This window comes from Euleptes europaea, chromosome 1 (genome assembly GCF_029931775.1).
Source record: "Euleptes europaea isolate rEulEur1 chromosome 1, rEulEur1.hap1, whole genome shotgun sequence".
NCBI classification, from domain to species: Eukaryota; Metazoa; Chordata; class Lepidosauria; order Squamata; family Sphaerodactylidae; genus Euleptes; species Euleptes europaea.
In genome coordinates, this window is record NC_079312.1 from 14,120,249 (window position 1) to 14,140,870 (window position 20,622).

General features: G+C 47.4%; 1 protein-coding gene across 1 annotated transcript; it reads right to left on the reverse strand.

Moving 5' to 3' along the window:
• Positions 1–1,920: 1,920 nt before the first annotated feature.
• On the reverse strand, positions 1,921–15,566 carry LOC130493631 (zinc finger protein 665-like). Its single transcript, XM_056867394.1, has 3 exons — positions 14,952–15,566; positions 12,160–12,286; positions 1,921–3,716 (listed from the first exon to the last, which is right to left on the reverse strand). Exons 1-3 carry the CDS (start codon positions 15,564–15,566, stop codon positions 1,921–1,923), a joined length of 2,538 nt encoding a protein of 845 aa, XP_056723372.1.
• Between the last annotated feature and the right edge of the window lie 5,056 nt (positions 15,567–20,622).

The following is a 20,622-nucleotide window of genomic DNA, read 5'->3' on the forward strand; positions in this document are numbered from 1 at the left end:
ACATAAGATATAGGATTCAACCAGAAGCCTTTACACCTTTTTGTTTGTTTGTTTGTAACCTGCATGTCTAAACTCAGACATAGGTTTCTGTAGTATTTCCAGGCCCAGGGAAAGCTACATTGTCTGCAAAGTTATTTCTAGAATGGTCGTTGAGTGGGAGGTACAATATCTCAACAGTTAAGACGAATAGTTAACAGTCTGTGAGCAGCAAGTCCTAGATCCAATCCAATTTTTCACTTCTAAAAGGGTTTCTGGTAAGCAAGCCTAGGAAAGGGACCCTGCCCTGAAACGGTAAAGAGCTGTTGCCGGTCACATCTGCTGATATTGGTTCATTTATTATTTACTTCATTTATACCTCACCTTTCCCTCCAAGCAGATTACTCCATTCTCCTCTCCTGTATTTTATCCTCACAACAACCCTGTGTGGTAGGACAGGCTCAGAGTGTGTGACTGGCCCAAGGCCAGGCCAGTGGTCCAGCATCCTGTTTCCAACAGTGGCCAATCAAAGAATACAGAGAAGCCCCCAGGCAGGGCCTGCCATCTGCTCCCTTGCCCATGACAACCAGAGGCATTCTTGCTTTTGAACCCATTCGGGTAAAATGGTTAACTGCTGTTTATCAAATTTACTTAAGTTCTACTGCAACGGACCAAATTTCTAGCTAGGCCACCACCATGTTTCCCCATCAAGTCTACAACCAGGGCAAAAAAATATTGCTTTTATGATGTTTTATATATTTATTGTGTTTTATTTTGTAAGCCACCTTGGGCAGGTTCCCTAGAAAGGCAGCATAGAAATTTTCTAGATAAATAAATGAGGCTTCCCCCTTGTATACCCACAACACAGTATTCAGATATACTGCCTCTGAAAATGAAGGTTCTATTTAGTTCCTTTGTAATGCCAACTGAGCTAGTAGTTTGTAATAGATTTAGACTCAGAAAATGTAACACGGACCACAAACACACAGCATAATTCGATTTTAATCAAAACTTGACTGAAATGATGTAGAAAACTGAACACACAAATCCCAACAATCAGCAATTAATGTAAGGTATTAATTATCATCTTGTGTTTGGATGTACAGTCTGAAAATAACAAAATAATGAGTTCCATTTTAAATTATTAGGCTGGTTTTTGTTTAAAGCAAGACAACCCTGTTGCTGCCAGTTCACATTTACCCAGAAAGGGGGATTTTGTTGGAGGTACTTCATTTTCAGCGTACAATGGCAAGCTTAGAAATCTGTTCAAAGATGGCTTTCCCCTTCTCTGTAAAACATCCAGCCCAATTCAACTCCAAAACGAGCACTTCTGATTTCTTCCATTGAAATGAACAAGACTTCAAAAGGTGTCGGAATTCTCCTCTTTGTTCCCACTGAAGCCAGAGGAATTTAAGACGTTCTGGATTATACTTGTGACCTTTTACCAGACTCCAAAAAGATATGTGCGAGGGGATAGGGGGAGCACTGTCCCGCTCTATCAGCCATTTGCCCAAATCCACATGCATTGTCCTTCATAGAAGCTGTCAAAAGACACCTCTTTCCCTAACCGCAAACTCCTATGCAGAAAAAATAAAGGCAGGCTGGTTTCTCTCTCACATCTGATTATGGTTTTTAGAATCATCATTTTAGAGACAACTGTAAACAAAACATAGACTCCTGAGCAAAGGAGCTTACACATCAATTTCAAAAGGCAAGGAGAAGCCGACAGGAAAAGTTGCTAACTCAACCCAAAGAGTTTCGTGTGGTATACGTGGTTCTCCCTGCCTTTATTTTATCCTCACACCACTGTTCGAGAGAGACTGGCCTGTAGTCATGCAGAAAAGGTCACGGCTAACCATTACCCCACACAGGCTCCCAGTGGCAAGAGATTAACGATAGCGAGAGCAGTTCTGGTTTTTCCTGTGATCCACCAAGCACTGAATCTTAACTCTTCTCGCAATCCGAACATTTGTATGGTTTCTGCCCTGCATGGTCATTCATGGGAGCGAGGAGATTGGGCCTTCTCACAAAGTTCCGTCCACAGTCTGAGCACTGATATGGCTGAACACCTGTGTGGACACTTTGGTGGGTAAGGAGGTGTGAGCTATTCCGAAAACTCTTCCCACAGACAGAACACTCGAACGGCTTTTCCTCCGCACAGTTTCTCGCCCGAACCACCAGATCTGAGCTCATGTAGCTGCTTCTCAAGCACTCAGAACATTTTGAGCCCTTCTGGTCAATCTGGTCCAACCGCCGCCAGAAGATTCTCCCACATTCGGAGCATGTACAAGGTTCCTCTCCTGCGTGGATTTTCTGATGTCGAAGAAGAACAGAATTGGAGGTGAAGCTTTTCCCACAATCGGAACAGTTGTAAGGTTTCTGCCCGGTGTGGATTCTCACATGCACAAGAAGATTTGACCTCCGGTCAAAGGCTCTCCCACAGTCTGAACATCTGTAGGGCTTCTCTCCTGTGTGGATTCTCTCATGCAGCACCAGGTGAGAGCTCCAGCGGAAGCTTTTATCACAGTAGGAACATTTATATGGTTTTTCTCCTGTATGCGTCCGCTCATGTGATTTAAGATTTGGGACATTTCTGAAGTTTTTCCCACAGACTAAACATTTATATGGTTTTTCTCCTGTATGGATTCTCTCATGAATAATCAAGCTTTGCCTTTGGCTAAAGCTTTTCCCACAGTGGGAACATTTATGCTGCTTCTCTCCCGTATGGACTTTCTGATGTGCGATTCGTTGCAAACTGTTCCGGAAGGTCTTCCCACAGACCGAGCATTCAAAAGGCTTTTCTTTGTGGGTCCGGACATGTGCAACCAGTTCTGCGCTGACACTGAAGGCTTTCCCACAAGCAAAGCATGCCAACGTCTCCTTTGCTGCATGGGTTCGCTCGTGCTCGATGAGGTCTGACTTTTGACTGAAGCTTTTCCCACAGTATGAGCACAATGCTGTGTGGATTCTCTCATGTGACATGAAGTGAGAGCTCCAACTGAAACATTTCCCACAGTGTGAGCATTTGTACGGTTTCTCGCCCGTGTGGATTCTCTGGTGGACTTTGAGACCTGAGATGTTTGTGAAGTTTTTCCCACATACAGTGCATTTGTAAGGTTTCTCCCCTGTGTGCGTCCTCTGGTGTTTAAGGAGGTCCGATCTCTGACTGCAACTTTTCCCACACTCTAAGCAGGTATAAGGTTTCTCGCCAGCCTGGATTCCCTCTTGCGAGTTCCACCCAAAGGTATTCCCACAGTGTGAGCATTTATGCGGCTTCTGTCCCGTATGGGTTCTCTCACTTTCTCCACAGTGGGAACATTTATACAGTTTCTCCCCTACATGGGTTCTCTCGTGGGACACAAGGTCTGAGCTGCTAGCAAAACTCTGGCCACAGTGCCAGCACTTGTATGGTTTCTCTCCCGTGTAGCTGCTCTCACCTGTAAGATGATGCACATTCTGTGTCAAGTTTTCCTCACATGTCTCATCTTTCACTTTATTTCCCTGCTGCTGGACTTCGTCGAGACCTTTGCAAGTGCCTTCAGAAGAAACAGGCTCTGCCATTTCTTTCTCGTTGTCGTTTCTGTTCTCCCTGTCTGCCCTGCACTGATTCTCATCACTTTCTCCACCACATGAGGTGTTGTTCTCTTTGGTTGTTTCCAAGGACATCTTCTCTGGCTCCTCTTCCTCAGGGCTCTCCAGCAAAGGCTTCTGCTCATCATTTTCGCTTGGCCACCCATCGCCTGTTGAAGGAAAAGAGGAGAATTCAGAAGTAAATCTAGATGACGTCCTTGAGATTAGTGAACTAAAGATTAGAGGGAGGGTAAAAAAAAAGATTGGCTGCAGATCACTGAATGACTGATCAGCGGACTGCCTATTGTTTGACAAAGGTGAAACATCGTGCAACATTCTAAATGTGACCTGTGGGTGCCAGCATCCCTTTTTAGCATAATCCTGGCATCATTTCCCAGCAAGGGCAGGAAAAGATTCCTGAGTCTTGCACGTGTCAGGGGCAACCCTGAAAGCAGAGCAAAGATTCCCCCTCTGGCTCCTTGCTAGACTGGTACCCACCCCCAAACAGGAAGGATTGGCCTGCTGTCAACTTAGAACAACTGTCTTTGGGGATTAAAAAAAAATGTAGCACCTTTATTTCATTTCCATTTTATATTTAATGCTTTAAAAACTCTAGTCAGATGGAAGAGAAGGACAGTGGGGCCGTTCCTGTATGTAGATTCCAGACCTTATACAATTTATAAGAATTCTTTTTCTAAAAAGGTGTGTTTCATTGTTTACACAATTATTTACTTCATTTATACTCTGCCTTTCTCTGCTGGCGAGCCCGTGGTGAGCTCCTCAGATCAGATTGGGACTAGGGGTGGTGGTGGCTTCCTTGGCTGGCTCGTGGGCCAGATAAGAGCTCTCAAGGGGCGAGATCCAGGCTGCAGACTATATGTTTGACACCCCTGCTTTAGTCTCTGCGCCTTTTGTTTCTTTCCACAACATGGACTTTCTACAGCTTAATGACAACAGTCTGACTACCCCAGGCTGGGGAGAGGGGAAAGAGGAAGATGCCCCTTCAACAACCAGGTCATTTGACTTCTATTGATCTTTTCCAGGGTAGGCCACATAAAATTGACTTCCAGCTTTGCTGATGTAGCTACACAGCCAGATCTGAAGCTGCTTCCAATGCAAAAGACACAGTACTTGAAAAACATTCTGTCACATCCCTAGCTATCCATGACATCACAGCAGGTCAGCCAATGTCTAGAAGAGGCATGCAGATAGGCAGTAGGCAGGCAAGAGACAGGCTTTAATCCCTCCTGAGCAATTTCTGAAATATATAATTGCTAGAATTGTTCACAGACCCAAGCCAACAAACTTGGAAGAGGGTGTCAAGAGAATAGCCACCTTGGAGGGATTTTCCAGGCTGAACTAGTTTTCTGCCTCTTGCAGGTGCAGAGGGCACTCCCCCATAGCAGTCTCTCTCCAGGACAGCTTCCCAGACAGGCTTAATTGGAACATGTGCTTCAGCTGAGAATTTCATTTGGGAGGGGGGCAATTCGCTCATTCCCTGGAAGTTTCCATGAAGACAGCCCTATGATTGGTTATGTGGGGGTCATCACTGAACTGTATGCCTTTTAAAATATCTTTTTCTAAGTTTTCTTTCATAAAGCCCTTTTTAGCTTTTTACGGTGTGATTTTACTGGTGCCAAACCCAGGTGAACTTGGTTACGTTACTGCACCACGGTGTCAGGCCGTTATCTCAGTTCAAGTGTTGCTTCTGTCTCCTGGCTGAACCGTCCTGATCTCAAGGATGACGCCACATTCCAAAGCCTGGGAACGCTCTCCTGGGAAAGTGTGTTTGATGTTTATGCTTTGTAATCTCTCGCCGTTACCATGCTTTATATTGCCAACTAGCTAGCAAGGCACCCATAGCTGACATCTTACTCTATAAGCACTGTATTGCCTTTATGACCAGTAAAAGCCATCTGCTTGGATTCTAAGTGTCTCTGTGGTGATTTCTGGTTCTTTGGGTCAGGAGCTTACATTATGTCAGCTATCCCTCTTCAAAGTCAGGTTGGAGCCCCGGAGGGTTCGCCTGCCACTCGGGTGGGAGCTAGGAGGTTGCTCTCCGAGTGAACCGTGCCTACGGCCTTGTGGAACCCTGGAGTCCATATTTGAGGATCCTACCCTGTTACAGGACTTGGTCGCTGAACTTTTTAGGACTACTCTAGAGGTTTGCCGCTTGAGGGACCTGGTACAAACTCAGTGGCAGTCTCTAGGGAGGGCTCTCTGGATGTTAACCGCGGAGGATACTAATACCAGTTTAGACCTCCAGGATTTTGATCGACTACTGGATGATGCCCGATCAGCAACCGAGGACTTACAAGTACTGACTGGATTATTGGACAAACTTATTGCCCGGGAGACTCTCCCGTCTACGGCTCTAACGCGTACTGTTACCCTGGATATAGGTGCCATGGCAGGGCCCGCACCGGAAGGTTTTTCCCTGGTACCCGATGCGGCCGACTGTCAAGCCGAAGCCAAACGGATCGCTGTTCACACAGCTCTCCTCTTTGTGGATTGTACAAAGGATACCCCGGTAGCTACCTTGGCCCAGCATTTGGCGTCGACGTTTGGGCCCGATGCACCTGCTATTGCTGTTCGTATACAATCATTGCTGGGCGGGGAATCAGATCCTATTCTTACTATCCTGGAAACGGAACTTTTACTGCATGTTACTGCAGCTGCAGCCCTGAGACTTGAAAACAAAAAGGTCCTCGCTGATAAGGCAGCCGCAGAAGCGGCTCAGGCGGCAGCCGAGGCTCAAGCCGCAAGGGATAAGGAGTTACAATTGGCTGCGGATCAGGCGCGGACGGGCAGCCGCCCCAAAGGCACTATGAGGAGCGACCATCCGTTGGGACTGTCTTTCTCCCCGGTATTTGCCCCGTCGCGCACAACCCAACGCGCACGCCGCCTTGCGGATCGACGCCAAGACTCCGGTGAGTCTGAGGAAGAGGATCTATATGGAGACAGTTCTCAATGGGCCACGAGTTTTCGTACAAGTAAACCTCATCGTACCGGGGGGCCAGGAGAAGATGTTCACCTCTTACGAGCCCAGAATCGAGAGCTCTCCGGTCGAGTCGATCAGCTCCAAGAGTTAATGGAACGTATGCTCCAGGACAACAGACAATTACAACAAGCCCTGTTAGCCCAGGCACAGCCCGTTCCAATACCGGGGCAGGGGGCGCCAATTCAGCCACCCGCTAATGTGCCTGCCCCACCTCTATCCCCTCCCGGAGGTCCCGTTTTACCTCCACCCGGCCCACCCGTGCTACCGGGACATCCGATGCCCGGTCCTTGGAAACAACTCAAGTTGAAAACTACGTACGATGGATCTCTCGAAACCCTACCCTGTTTCTTGCATCAAGTGGACAGTTATATGCGAGAACAGGGACAGTTTTTCCCTACAGAGGATAGCCGGGTGCGCTATGTAGCTTCCCTTTTGACAGGTAAAGCAGCCGACTGGATGGTTCTCCAGTTCGACACCCGATCCCGCTCTATTCGTTCCCTCAACAATTTCATGACTGCTCTACGGAGGAGGTTTGAGGATCCCTTTTTGGGAGAACGAGCCAAAGCGGAACTGTTACAATTAAGGCAGGGCTCTACTCCTGTTCGAGAGTTTGCCGATGAGTTTCAGAGACTGGCAAGTAAAATTGTGGGCTGGCCCGAAGCCACCCTTGTTCATCACTTCAGGGAAGCGTTACACCCTGATATTCTGAACTGGTCATACATGAGGGGTGACCCCGAAACCCTTGAGGATTGGATACTATTGGCCGAGGAAGTGGAAAGCCGCCGGCGCTTTATTTCCCTTGTCCGTCAAAAACACAAGGAGAAAAGCGCCCCAAAATCCCAGCCTAGAGGGGCAAGCCAGCCGCCTCCTGTCCCTCGAAAACCCACACGTCCGCCCCAGGATCGTGAAACCCGATTTCAAAGGGGCGCCTGCCTCACTTGCGGGGAAATGGGCCACTTTGCAGCAGCCTGCCCATACCGCCCTGAAATCTTTCGTCCCAACACGATGACTCGAGCCAGAGGACGACCCCTACGCAGAGGCACCGCGGCCACCCGCAGCACAGCACCGGGAAGACCCACACCCTCTGCACTTCACGCCGGAGACTCAGCCACCCTGCCTGCCATGGATGACCCCGCCGGGTCTCGGATTACAAGTGCCCCATTGGGGGACATCTTTCCCTCTTCGGACGAAGAGAACCCATGGAATTCTTCAGCTTTGAACCTGGAATCCCCCCTTGATTTGTCAAAAAACGGCTTCGGTCTGTGGTGAGTGGAGCATCTCCACAGACCCCTGCAGATTCTCCTGCTAAGCCGAATGCTCCCACTAAAGTAAAAGAAGTGGAAACCACCGTTTATGTGGACGCAATATTACAACACCATGAAGGTGGTCCCCAACTACCAGTAAAAGCGCTTATTGACTCCGGTTGCAGTCGCACTCTCATAAACGAAGCCACGTTTGCCGCACTCAAAGTAGAGTCCGAGGCTTTGCCAGTCCCCGTCCAATTTGCCCAAATGGACGGGAGCCATTTCCAGGGGGGTCCAGTTGATCGCCGCACCATAGGGGTAGCAATGGGAATAGGCTCCCATTGGGAGCAGATAGACTTCACCATAGCCCCTATCCGGTTCGAAGTGGTCCTGGGAATTAACTGGATCAAAGGACATTGTCCCAGCATCGACTGGGAGACGAACACTATCTCCTTTGCCAACCCCAAATGCGACCAGCATCGACAGCGAGTTGCGCTGCTACATCCACCCGCTTCAGCATTAGCCTCCGAGATCCCAACACCCCCGATCCTACCTGATGCATACCGAGACTTTGCGGATGTCTTCAACATGAAAGAATGTGATGCCTTACCCCCCCACCGGGCCACTGACTGTGCGATTGAAGTAGTCAAGGATTGCACACTGACCAAAAGTAAAATCTACCCTATGAGCGCTTCCGAGCGCACTGTTCTACGAGACTTTTTAGACAAAAAACTTGCCAGAGGATTCATTCGCCCATCGAATGCCCCAAACTCGGCACCCGCGTTTTTTGTCCGAAAAAAGGAGGGCGACCTTCGCCTATGCATTGACTTCAGAAAACTCAATGCAGTTACTCAAGCCAACGCCTATCCTATACCACTAATATCAGATATTTTGGGACAATTACAGGAAGGTCGTATATTCTCCAAGTTAGACTTGGTAGAAGCCTACTACCGAATTCGTATCCGCGAGGGGGACAAACCCCTCACTGCCTTCTCTAGCTGTTTCGGAATGTTTGAATTCCTCGTGATGCCTTTCGGATTAAAAGGGGCCCCGGGGGTCTTCATGCAACTAATCAACGACATCCTCCACGATTTGCTATACCGCGGAGTAGTGGTTTATCTGGATGACATCCTTATTTATTCAAAAACCATGGACGAGCATGTAAATCTGGTCCGAGAAGTTCTGCAGCGCCTGCGCAATCACCAACTCTTTGCAAAGTTAGCCAAATGTGAATTTCATCAAAGCAAAATAACGTTTTTAGGGTACATAATCTCCCACCATGGCCTTAGCATGGACCCTACCAAAGTCCAATCCGTCCTCGATTGGACTCCACCCACCAATCGCAAGCAAGTGCAACAATTTCTGGGTTTTGCAAATTTCTATCGTGGGTTCATCCCTAACTTCGCCCGAGTGGCGCTACCCATCACCGACCTACTAAAAACCAAAGGTAAAGAAAGCTCAACTACTTTACCCTCCGCTAAGATATTGTGGACCGATCAATGCCAAGCCGCCTTTGTCGCTCTCAAACGCCTCTTCACTTCAGAACCTGTACTACGGCACCCAGACCCGAATCAGATGTTCATTGTGCAAGTCGATGCCTCCGACGTGGCTATGGGGGGGGGCTCTCCTCCAAAGAGGTCCGGATGGTCTCCTTCACCCTTGCGCTTACTTCTCAAAGAAGTTTGCGCACTCCCAATTGAACTGGCCCATTTGGGAGAAAGAGGCATCAGCCGTTCACCATGCACTAACTTTATGGCGACAATTTCTGGAAGGGTCTAAAGTCCCCTTTGAAGTTTGGACCGATCACAAAAATCTAGCTGCCCTCACGGGGTCTCATAAATTGTCAGAAAACAACAGCGTTGGGCGGAATTCTTTGCTCAGTTTCGTTTCGTCCTGAAACACGTTCCGGGGAAACAAAACGTTCTCGCAGACGCTCTCTCCCGGTTGCCACAATACCCGGCGAAACTTGATCGACCTACAAACTCTTTATTTACCCCCGCGCAAAGGGAAGCCCTACCTGTACTAGCTGTACAAACTCGTTCCCAAACGCTGCCCCAGCGGCAGCACACAACAGCCGGCACTCCCGCTCCTCCACCGATCACTCAGCCGCCTGCAGCCTGCGCGCCACCGCACGTAAGCACTTCCCCCTCTTCAGTCCCCGTAACAACTCCTGATACCACTATGACCAAGGGGGGGATCCCCATCTCCGAACCCTTCTTAAAGTCCCTTCAAGAACAATGCCTTCTGGAACGCTCAGCCCAAACCCTACCCCCTAGTGTAATCGAACAAGGGGGCTCTTGGTACAAAGACTCAAAATTGTATGTGCCCAAAGCGCTCCGAAAAGACGTTTTACACTTAGCCCATGGAGTAAAAACAGCCGGACACTTTGGGTTCCTGAAAACTCTTCACCTATTGCGCAGACAATTTTGGTGGGGGGGAATGCGTTCTGATATTGACTCTTTTATTCGCAGCTGTCCTGTTTGCGCCGCAGTCAAACGATCTCAAGGCAAGCCCCCGGGACCACTGCAACCACTTGAAATACCCAGCCGACCCTGGGAAGTAATTGCTATGGACTTTATGACTGATCTCCCTCTCAGTGGGGGAAAAACTGTATTATGGGTTATCACTGACTTATTTTCTAAACAGATACATTTGGTTCCATGCGCAGGGATCCCCTCTGCTCAGAAGTTGGCCCGCCTCTTCGTGTCACATGTCTTTAGACTACATTCGTTTCCGCGCAAAATAATCTGCGACCGCGGAAGTAGCTTCGTTGCTAAGTTTTGGAAAGCCTTTCTCAAGTTAGTGGGGGTGGAACAGGGATTGTCCAGTGCATACCATCCTCAAACGGATGGCCAGACTGAACGTGTCAATGCTGTACTTGAATGCTATTTGCGCTGTTATGTTAACTACCACCAGGATGACTGGGTAGAACTGTTACCTTTTGCAGAATATGCCTACAATAATGCTGTACATCAATCCACAGGTTTCAGCCCCTTTTATGCAGTGTACGGACAGGACTTCGGTCCTGCCACCCCAATTGGTGATCTGGAGGAGGGGGGGGATGCCGACATTGACTCTTGGGCACACACCCTCCGTACCACATGGCCTTGGCTGGTTAGCAACCTTGACCGAGCCAAACGCAAATACAAAGCGCAGGCCGACAAGCATCGTGCCCCCGGGGGAGATCTACAAGTGGGTAAACTGGTGTACTTGTCCACTAAAAATCTGCGTTCCACCCGTCCGTGCCATAAACTTGACGCTAAGTACATTGGTCCTTTCCCCATCGTTCGCATCATAAATCCAGTCACGGTGGAACTGTCTCTCCCCAAAACCCTGAGACGAGTGCATCCTGTTTTCCACATCAGCCTCCTCAAACCCCATATTGCATCTCCGCAATGGCATCCAGAGCCGCCTCCTGAGCAGCCTCTGATGGTGGGGGGGGAGGAACATTTTGAGGTTTCCAAAATCCTGAACTCCCGCGTTCACCATGGAAGTTTACAATACTTAGTCCGCTGGAAACACTTCCCCCCTGCCTGTGACGAATGGGTACGTGCGCGAGACGTCTCCGCCCCCAAACTCGTCAACGCCTTTCACATCGCCTATCCAGACAGACCAGCCCCCTTACAGGATGGGAGGGGGCCTTAAGGGGAGCAGGATGTCAGGCCGTTATCTCAGTTCAAGTGTTGCTTCTGTCTCCTGACTGAACCGTCCTGATCTCAAGGACGACGCCACATTCCAAAGCCTGGGAACGCTCTCCTGGGAAAGTGTGTTTGATGTTTATGCTTTGTAATCTCTCGCTGTTACCATGCTTTATATTGCCAACTAGCTAGCAAGGCACCCATAGCTGACATCTTACTCTATAAGCACTGTATTGCCTTTATGACCAGTAAAAGCCATCTGCTTGGATTCTAAGTGTCTCTGTGGTGATTTCTGGTTCTTTGGGTCAGGAGCTTACACACGGCTGGCCTGCCATGTTAGAGGGCACATTACATCCAAGTGAGCAAGAGAGCTGGAACTACTACATGAATTCTGTAAGGCAGGTCCTTGCCTGCCTTACAGCACCAGTGTGGTGTAGTGGTTAAGAGCAGTGGCTTGGAGTGATGTATCTAATCTGGAGAACTGGGTTTGATTCCCCACTCCTCCACAAGAGCGGCAGTCGCTAATCTGGTGAACCGGGTTGGTTTCTCCACTCCTACATATGAAGCCAGATGGGTGACCTTGGGCTAGTCACACTCTCTTAAAGCTCTCTCAGCCCCACCTACCTCACAGGGTGTGTGCTGAGGGGAAGGGAAGGTGATTGTAAGCCAGTTTGATTCTCCCTTAAGTGGTAGAGAAAGTCAGCATATAAAAACCAACTCTTCGTCTTACCTGAAAAAACTGCACTTCCGTCAACGCACTGCTGGACTTCCATGCAACGCTGTTTCTTTGCTGCGTCTGGCAATTCCTTGCTTGTCTTGGGTAGATTTACAAACATGTCTTCTGATGACCCCTTAATCTGAATTGGGGGGGGGGGAGAGCAATTAAAAAGGAAATCAGGAAGCAGACAAAAAACTGTGTTGACAGCAGGGTAGATAAAAAGCAATGCTTTTTTAAAAAAATTTAAAAATTGTATTTTTAAAATTTAAATTGGATTTTTAAAATAAAATGCTTTTTGAGGATAAATCTATCTAAAGATGGATTTCTGTTTAAGATACATTATAGTCTAAAGGTGATTCATCATGAAATAAGGATTAGTTTTTTAATTATGTAGCATAAGGCTGTATATTCATGCAATGCTCAATTTTTTTGGTAAATGAATTCCATTAATCCATTCACAATGTCATACTCTTCCAGAGGTTTCTTTAAGATTATTTTGGGCAATTTTTCTGTCTAGAAGATATTATCACAGATGCTTGGTTTTGCAGTTCTCAAAACTGTGAATTTGTGTCACCAGAGATAACATGTCCCTTATTCACAGCAAAATTTTATACAATCAACCCCTTACCCCCTAAGTGCAACGTTTCAAAAAGTTCAATAAATATTAAGATTGGTTCTTGTAGGTTATCCGGGCTGTGTAACCGTGGTCTTGGAAACGTCAGGAAAGAAAATTCCAAGACCACGGTTACACAGCCCGGATAACCTACAAGAACCAATGAACTCTGACCGTGAAAGCCTTCGACAATATTAAGATTGTTTGGAGTGGAATAGATCTGCACAAGGAGCTAAGTGTAAAGAGGGAGAGGCAAGCAGCAAAAATGAAAATGAAACCTTTTGAGCAGAATACTCCACAAGTCTTGGGATCTGTATAGATCTGTATAGATGTGTATAGCTTGAGGTTTCCCATATTGTTTTCTCCCTGGAGGAGAAAACCTATACTGGCAGCAGGCCGTAAAAGAGACCCAGTTTGGGGAAAGTTCCTATACCTATAGGTAAGACATGCATGCATGCAAAATGCAAACACTGCAACAAAGAAATGGGAGGCCTGGTGGCCTGAATGAAATAACATCATAAGAAGTGCTGTTTATATAGAAAATATGGTTGCCAACCTCCAGGTACTAGCTGGAGATCTCCTGCTGTTACAATTGATCTCCAGCCGATAGAGATCAGTTCACCTGGAGAAAATGGCTGCTTTGGCAATTGGACTCTATGGCATTGAACTCCCTCCCCTCCCCAAACCCTGCCCTCCTCAGGATCCGCCCCATAAACCTCCCACCAGTGGTGAAGAGGGACCTGGCAACCCAAATAGAAAACCATGATTTAAATCAAGTCTTACTGACTAGTGATTTAAACCGTGATTTAAATCAATTTCATTTAAATCAAATCTACCCTGGTTGACCGAACGGGGGACTTAAACTCCAAAATACACAGTAGTACAAATTCAATTCTGTTGGTTCCAAATTTCTATAATCTGAACCCTATTTCATTTTTTACAGAATGTTCCAGTACTGACTCACTGTGTAAACCACCATGAGTCCCAATAAGACTGAGCCCAGCTTTTGCTGGGGAGGGCGGGATATAAATTTAATACAATAAAATAAATAAGGCCGACTATAAATAACAGAAATAAATAAATAACTCAATCTGCAGAACAATTTGGAAATTAAATTAACCCATCTTGTAGGTAAATTGTTGGCCTAGGATGGGCGTGTCATGGTTAGGGGTCCCATTCCCCCCTGGTGGGGGCAGGAGACATTTTTAAAAACCCAGAATATCACATGCAGTCCTAGGTCACCAGAAATTACATAGCGCAGTTCTAACAGTAGGTAAGCCTAACGGTATTTACTTGGGCTAAGCATTAAGAGCCCCATGGCGCAGAGTGGTAAACTGTAGTACTGTAGTCCTAGCTCTGCTCATGACCTGAGTTCGATCCTGGCAGAAGTTGGTTTCAGGTAGCCGGCTCAAGGTTGACTCAGCCTTCCATCCTTCTGAGGTCGGTAAAATGAGTACCCAGCTTGCTGGGGGTAAAGGGAAGATGACTGGGGAAGGCACTGGCAAACCATCCCGTAAACAAAGTTTTCCTAGTAAACATCGGGATGTCACGTCACCCCATGGGTCAGGAATGACCCGGTGCTTGCACAGGGGACCTTTACCTTTAAGCATTAATTACATTTCACAAAACTTAAGAGAACGGTCATTTTTTCATTCATTAACCAGAACAGGGTAACACTTGAACAGCTCTGTTTTTCAGTAAGCAACTGGGCAGAATGTTATTTGAAAACAAAAAATGAAGGGGCCTGGAATCTACAGGGAAACCTGCCATGCAGAAACCCGTTGTTGCTGTTCTTAATCTGCAGCTGCACCAGTCATGGGGAAGACATAAAACATCATCCCCCTGTGGAATCCATCTATTATACAAACCCTCATACTGACTGCTCTAATTTTGTACTTAACTTTTCACTTCATTGTAGTTTTAGGTTTTTCCCAGTTTTTTAAGGGGGGTTCAGTTCTTCTGGGATAAAAGGTAAAGGTAGTCCCCTGAGCAAGCACCAGGTCATTCCTGACCCATGGGGTGACGTCACATCCTGATGTTTACTAGGCAGACTCTGTTTATGGGGTGGTTTTGCCAGTGCCTTCCCCAGTCGTCTTCCCTTTACCCCCAGCAGCTTACCACTCTGCGCCACAGGGCTCTTCCTTCTGGGATAACCTCATTCTTTTTTTGGGGGGGGGCATCTTATTTTCACCTGCCGTTCCCATCCTTCAGCGCCTAGCTGTGCCTGAAGGAAATCCTCTGCCAGGCTCACAGCCTGGGTGCAGTTCTGCGGATCGCTCTCCCTGACCCAGCATTGCATCTCTGGTGGCAGGACAACCAAGAACTGCTCCAGAGTCAAGAGGTCCAGGATCTGCTCCTTGGTGTGTCTCTCGGGCCTCAGCCACTGATGACAAAGCTCCATAAGCTGCCTGCAAGTCTCTCGAGGGCCCTCGGCTTCTTGATAGCATAGTTTCCTGAAATGCTGGCGCCGTATCTCTGCCCCAATGGCTTCTCCAGTTTGGACTCTCTCCTCCTTCCCATGGCACATGGCCGGATGGTCCTGCGTTACTCCTCCAATGGGAATTGGCTGGGGTTGGGAAGCCCACAATCCACTGGGCCACTTGGTGGCCTCTGTCACTCCTTCGGAAGGCTCTGGAGATGCTCTGCTATCAGTCCACTGCCTCGGTTCAGGCAGCCGTGGGCCATCCCCTCTAGAACAAGGAGCCTGAAGTGTCTTCAGGAATTCCTGCAACTGGGCATCCCAGTTTTGGGAGGGCTCTTCTGGTGGCTCTTGCTTCATGAGCTGAGGAGATTCCCCAGACAACATTTCACCAGCCCCCCCTGTTTTGAGACAATCTGCTTTTTCTGTTTCTTCTCCTGGTTCGGGGCCTGCAGAATCTTGTTCCTCCATTTTGATTTGATTCCCCTGCTTTAGCAATTCTTCAGCAATCGTTGTCTCTGGCGCTGCAGCCATTTCCTTCCCCCAAGAGGCAGTTCTGCACTCAATGATGCACAGTCACACACACAAACCCCTTACCACCAACCCTTGAGGAACACCTCAGTTCTCTTACGGTACCCCTGAAATTCCATCAGGGTGAGCGATCGATCTAATGAGGCTGGTGGGATCTTCCAAATAAGATGGTGAAACATCGGGGCTCTTCAGCAAATGATGGGATCCGATGATACTTCCAGAAAACCCTACACTCGTCTGCAGCCAAGAAAAAAATGGAAACAAAAGAAAACCAAAACAGAGATATCATCGATCGGAGTGAAGACTTAAACTTCTGGTAAACCCATAGATCTAGTATCGTGATGCAGCAATATCCCCTTTCTAAGATGGGTGTGAAAGGGGATTAGATAAATTCATAGTGGGGGGGTCCGTAGCTAAAGGTGACTAAATGGAGCCTCCAGTTTCAGAGGCAGTGTACCCCTGAGCATCAGTTGTTGGGAGTCAGTAATAGGGAGGGCTGATTCCTTTCATATCCTGCTTGGAGCTTCCTGGAGAAACCCATTGAATCACTGTGGGTAAAGGATCCTGGACTAGATCAAAGATTCTTAAACTGTAGGTCACGACCCCATATGGGGTCGTGTAACTGAATGTGAGGGGGGTCACAAAAAATTAGCAATGGTAAAACTTTTTTTTAACCATAATTTTCTTTATGATTTGTTATTAGTAAATGTTTGATTTGTATACCTATTCTATATACCTATATACTCCGGGTCGCGTAAAAATTTCTCAGGCGAAAAGGGGTTGTGAGTGGGAAAGGTTTAAGAAGCCCTGGACTAGATCATGATGCAATCCAGCAGAGCTCTTCTCACCTTTTGATTAATGCCAGTATTGCATTCATTTCAAAACTGCAGAATCTCTATAAAAGTGAAAAAAAATATATTATTCAGTAAGCATGCTTAAGTTTGCAGCAAACAGCTTGTTGTCTACACCTCTTTGTAAATTTCACAGGCAACACTGGAAAGGCATTGAGGCCCCAACATACCTATATATCTAGCGATAGTAGATCAAATGACAAAACTCAGAAGCTTGCAACTTGCCATTTTAACAGCAGCGGCTCAGTGGTAGAGCCTCTGTTTGGCATGCAGAAGTTCCCAGGTTCAATCCTCGCCATCTCCAGCTAAAGGTAATTCACAGTGGGTAGCCGTGTTAGTCTGTTTGCAGTAGTCAAAAAGGGCAAGAGTCCAGTAGCACCTTAAAGACTAACAAAAATATTTTCTGGTAGGGTATGAGCTTTCTGAAGAAAGAAGGTATCTGAAGAAGTGAGCTGTGGCTCACGAAAGCTCATACCCTACCAGAAAATATTTTTGTTAGTCTTTAAGGTGCTACTGGACTCTTGCCCTTTTTGACTCCAGTTAAAGGGACTAGGCAAGTCGGTGATGTGAAAGAACTTCTCCACCTGAGACCCTGGAGAGCCTCTGCCGGTCTGAGCAGACAATACTGACTTTGATGGACCAACGGGTCTGATTCAGTGCAAGGCAGCTTCATGTGTTCAGGACAAACAGAATTATCTCAACTGCTCAGTAATTCCAGGCAAGCCTCCTACCAGGATTCAGGATCTGGGGGGATTAGATTAAAAGCCATCCGGCCACACAGGCAGACTCTTCCCTTCTCCCAGATGCTCTTTTCACTCACCTGCCCTCTGCCTCACCTGCCGGCATTCCCCGGGAACCACCACCCTCCCGCCCGCTGCACAATGCAAAATAAATATGCAAAGAACTACAGGAAGGAACCTTTGTTTTTCCACCTTTCCTCCCCCACGCGGCCGTTCTAGGACTCACAGCTCTGCTGCTTTAACCCCTTCCTAGCAATCGAACACCAACCGGTCTGACCCCAGAAAGGTAGAGGAGGTGACTCTGCGGCAGCAATACAAAAAATAGGAGCGCAGTGGCGCCTGGAAAACTTGTGTGTGTGTGTAAAGTGCCGTCAAGTCGCAGCCGACTTATGGCGACCCCTTTTGGGGGTTTTCATGGCAAGAGACTAACAGAGGTGGGTTGCCAGTGCCTTCCTCTGCACAGCAACCCTGGTCTTCCTGGGTGGTCTCCCATCCAAATACTAACCAGGGCTGACCCTGCTCAGCTTCTGAGATCTGACGAGATCAGGCTAGCCTGGGCCATCCAGGTCAGGGCCTGGGAAACTTACACTTCTAAAATTCTAGCGCCAGGGGTTCTCGCCTATGAAACGGAGGGAGGCGCAAAGTGAACCCCGGCCAAAGGAAACCCTTCCTTCCCTGGAGGTTTTTAAGCAGAGGCTAGATGGCCATCTGTCAGCAATGCTGATTCTATGACCTTAGGCAGTTCATGAGAGGGAGGGCATCTTGGCCATCTTCTGGGCATGGAGGTGTGTGTGTGAGGTAGTTGTGAAATTCCTGCATTGTGCAGGAGGTTGGACTAGATGACCCTGGTGGTCCATTCCAACTCTATGATTCTATTCTATGATTCTGATGTCCCTCCCCTCATGCCCACCTCAAGACGTTCCACCTCATGTGGTTTCAAAGTAAGAGATGAGCAGAGGTGGCTTGCCATTGCCTTTCTCTGCACAGAAGTCTCTCTTTGTTTTAGCATCTCTGAGATATTGACCTAGTACAGTGAAGGTTTATGACTTACACCACGATGAGGAGTCTTGTGCATCTATTAAAGACTAACAAATTGACATGGGCTAAAATGTTTGCAGCTCATTTTCGCAGATGCACCTGAAGTCTGCCTTCAAGCAGTGTATGTGTTTTGTGCCATGAAGTCACAGCTGATTTATGGCGACCCCGTTGCGTTTCCAAGGCAAGAGACGTTCAGAGGTGTTTTGCCATTGCCTGCCTTTGCATTGTGATCCTGGTATTCCTTGGAGGTCTCCCATTCAAATACTTACCAGGGCCACTGGATTTGCTGTTCCTCCACATTCCGGGACAGGGTCTGACCCCACCTTTCAGGATGGGGAATCTAATGTCTTTAGTGGGAGAAGGAATATTACACATGCAGAATGGATCCTATAAAAAAATTCTTCCGAGGGCAAGGATGCCCCCCTCAGCCTAAAATGCTTCTGAAATGCTGTTCCTGGTAGCTAGGGGAACCCCGGGAACTGTAAGAAGACAAGAGTACAAAGTCTGCAGTAGGAGGGTGGAAAAACCCCGCCTGCCCATCGGCAGAAATTTTCTGCTGGATCCTGTGTACGTGCACACGCTCACCCACAGTGAAAAGAAGATAAAGGGGGTCCCGAGGCTGTGAAATGCATGCAGTACCACCACTGCCACTTCTATAAAAGCCTCAATTGTATATACAAGCATAACAGCCTGTATTCAACCACCTGTGCACAGAAGGGACTTGGACTATTCCCCCTTCCGATGCCCAAAGACCATTCCCAGGGTTGTGGGATCTGTGCAGTAGAACAGGCAAGCATGTTAAACCCCAGCACACAGTTGGCATGCCTATGTCTTCTTTGGTGTCTTATCACCTCTGGAACACTTTTTATTTTTGTTATTTATAACCTGCCTTTCTCACTGAGACTCAAGGCATATTACACAGTGTAAGATCAATACAGGAGCCCCGTGGTGCAGAGTGGTAAGCTGCAGTACTGCAGTCCAAGCTTTGCTCACGACCTGAGTTTGATCCTGATGGAAGTCAGTTTCAGGTAGCCAGCTCAAGGTTGACTCAGCCTTCCATCCTTCCGAGGTCGGTAAAATGAGTACCCAGCTTGCTGGGGGTAAAGGGAAGATGATTGGGGAAGGCACTGGCAAACCACCCCGTAAAACAAAAAGTCTGCCTAGAAAATGTCAGGATGTAATGTCACCCCATGGGTCAGGAATGACCCGGTGCTTTATGACAGGATGTAATGTCACCCCATGGGTCAGGAATGACCCAGGACCTTTACCTTTTACTTAAGATCAATACAATCCACAAGATGGGACATCCAATAAAGTTTCTTTCTCACACCATTATATATTGTGGACCTGGGCACTTTTTAGGGGTTTTTTCACTTGTGGGAGGGGGAACACTTAAAAAGGTGCAGTTAAGAGGCTCTTTGAATTGGTGACTTGTCTTTCATATAATAGTTTGAAGGAGGGGGCAGATAACTGTTGAACCGTCTCTGGAAGAAAGGCATCCATTCATTCAGGTAGCACTTTCATAGAGGTAAATGACACGGACTCAGGGTTTCTTCCTCGGACTAATGGCCAATACTGTCAAACTCTGCAGTGTCATGGTAATCTTTCCCTAACTGTCTTACCTTCTGAAAAACCCAGCTACATCCACCAGGGAAGCACCATGTGTTGCCACAAACACTTTGGGTTGGTTCTTCCGTTGGGGACTCCCTTATTGGCTGTTACAACTGAAAGCCTCTCTAAAACACAATGAATTACCGCCTTTGGCTGCCATGTCGATGGGACGATTTGTCAGGGCAGGCAATTTGTTTTCAAGGGAGGTTTGTTCACTGTCAGTGATATTTACACCAAAGAACCTCAGCCTTCCATGGACATTTTTTTGAAGAGAGACCAACTTCTAAACTTACTCCACTTCTAGGAACCCCTTTGTAAAATCAATTCATGCGACTTTCACCCTGCCACATAAGATATAGGATTTAACCAGAAGCCTTTACACCTGTTTGTTTGTTTGTAACCTGCATGTCTAAGACTTAGGTTTTTGTAGTACCGGTACTTCCAGGCCCAGGGAAAGCTATATTGTCTGCAAAGTTATTTGATCTTTGGGAGGTACAATATCTCGACAGTTAAGATAAACAGTTAACAGTCTGTGAGCAGCAAGTCCTAGATCCAATCCAATTTTCACTTCTAAAAGGGTTTCTGGTAAGCAGGTCTAGGAAAGGGATCTCCTCCCTGAAACTGTAAAGAGCTGTCGCCGGTCACATCTGCTGATATTGGTTGATTTCGTAT

Excerpts from the sequence above, each read along its gene's own strand:
- LOC130493631 (XM_056867394.1), bottom strand. The coding sequence starts at position 15,566 with ATGTTGTCTGGGGAATCTCCTCAGCTCATGAAGCAAGAGCCACCAGAA. Across the intron at positions 12,287-14,951 it reads CTGAAGGATGGGAACGGCAG|ATTAAGGGGTCATCAGAAGA; the intron begins GTGAAAATAAGA and ends CCCCCAATTCAG. Across the intron at positions 3,717-12,159 it reads CGGAAGTGCAGTTTTTTCAG|GCGATGGGTGGCCAAGCGAA; the intron begins GTAAGACGAAGA and ends TTCCTTCAACAG.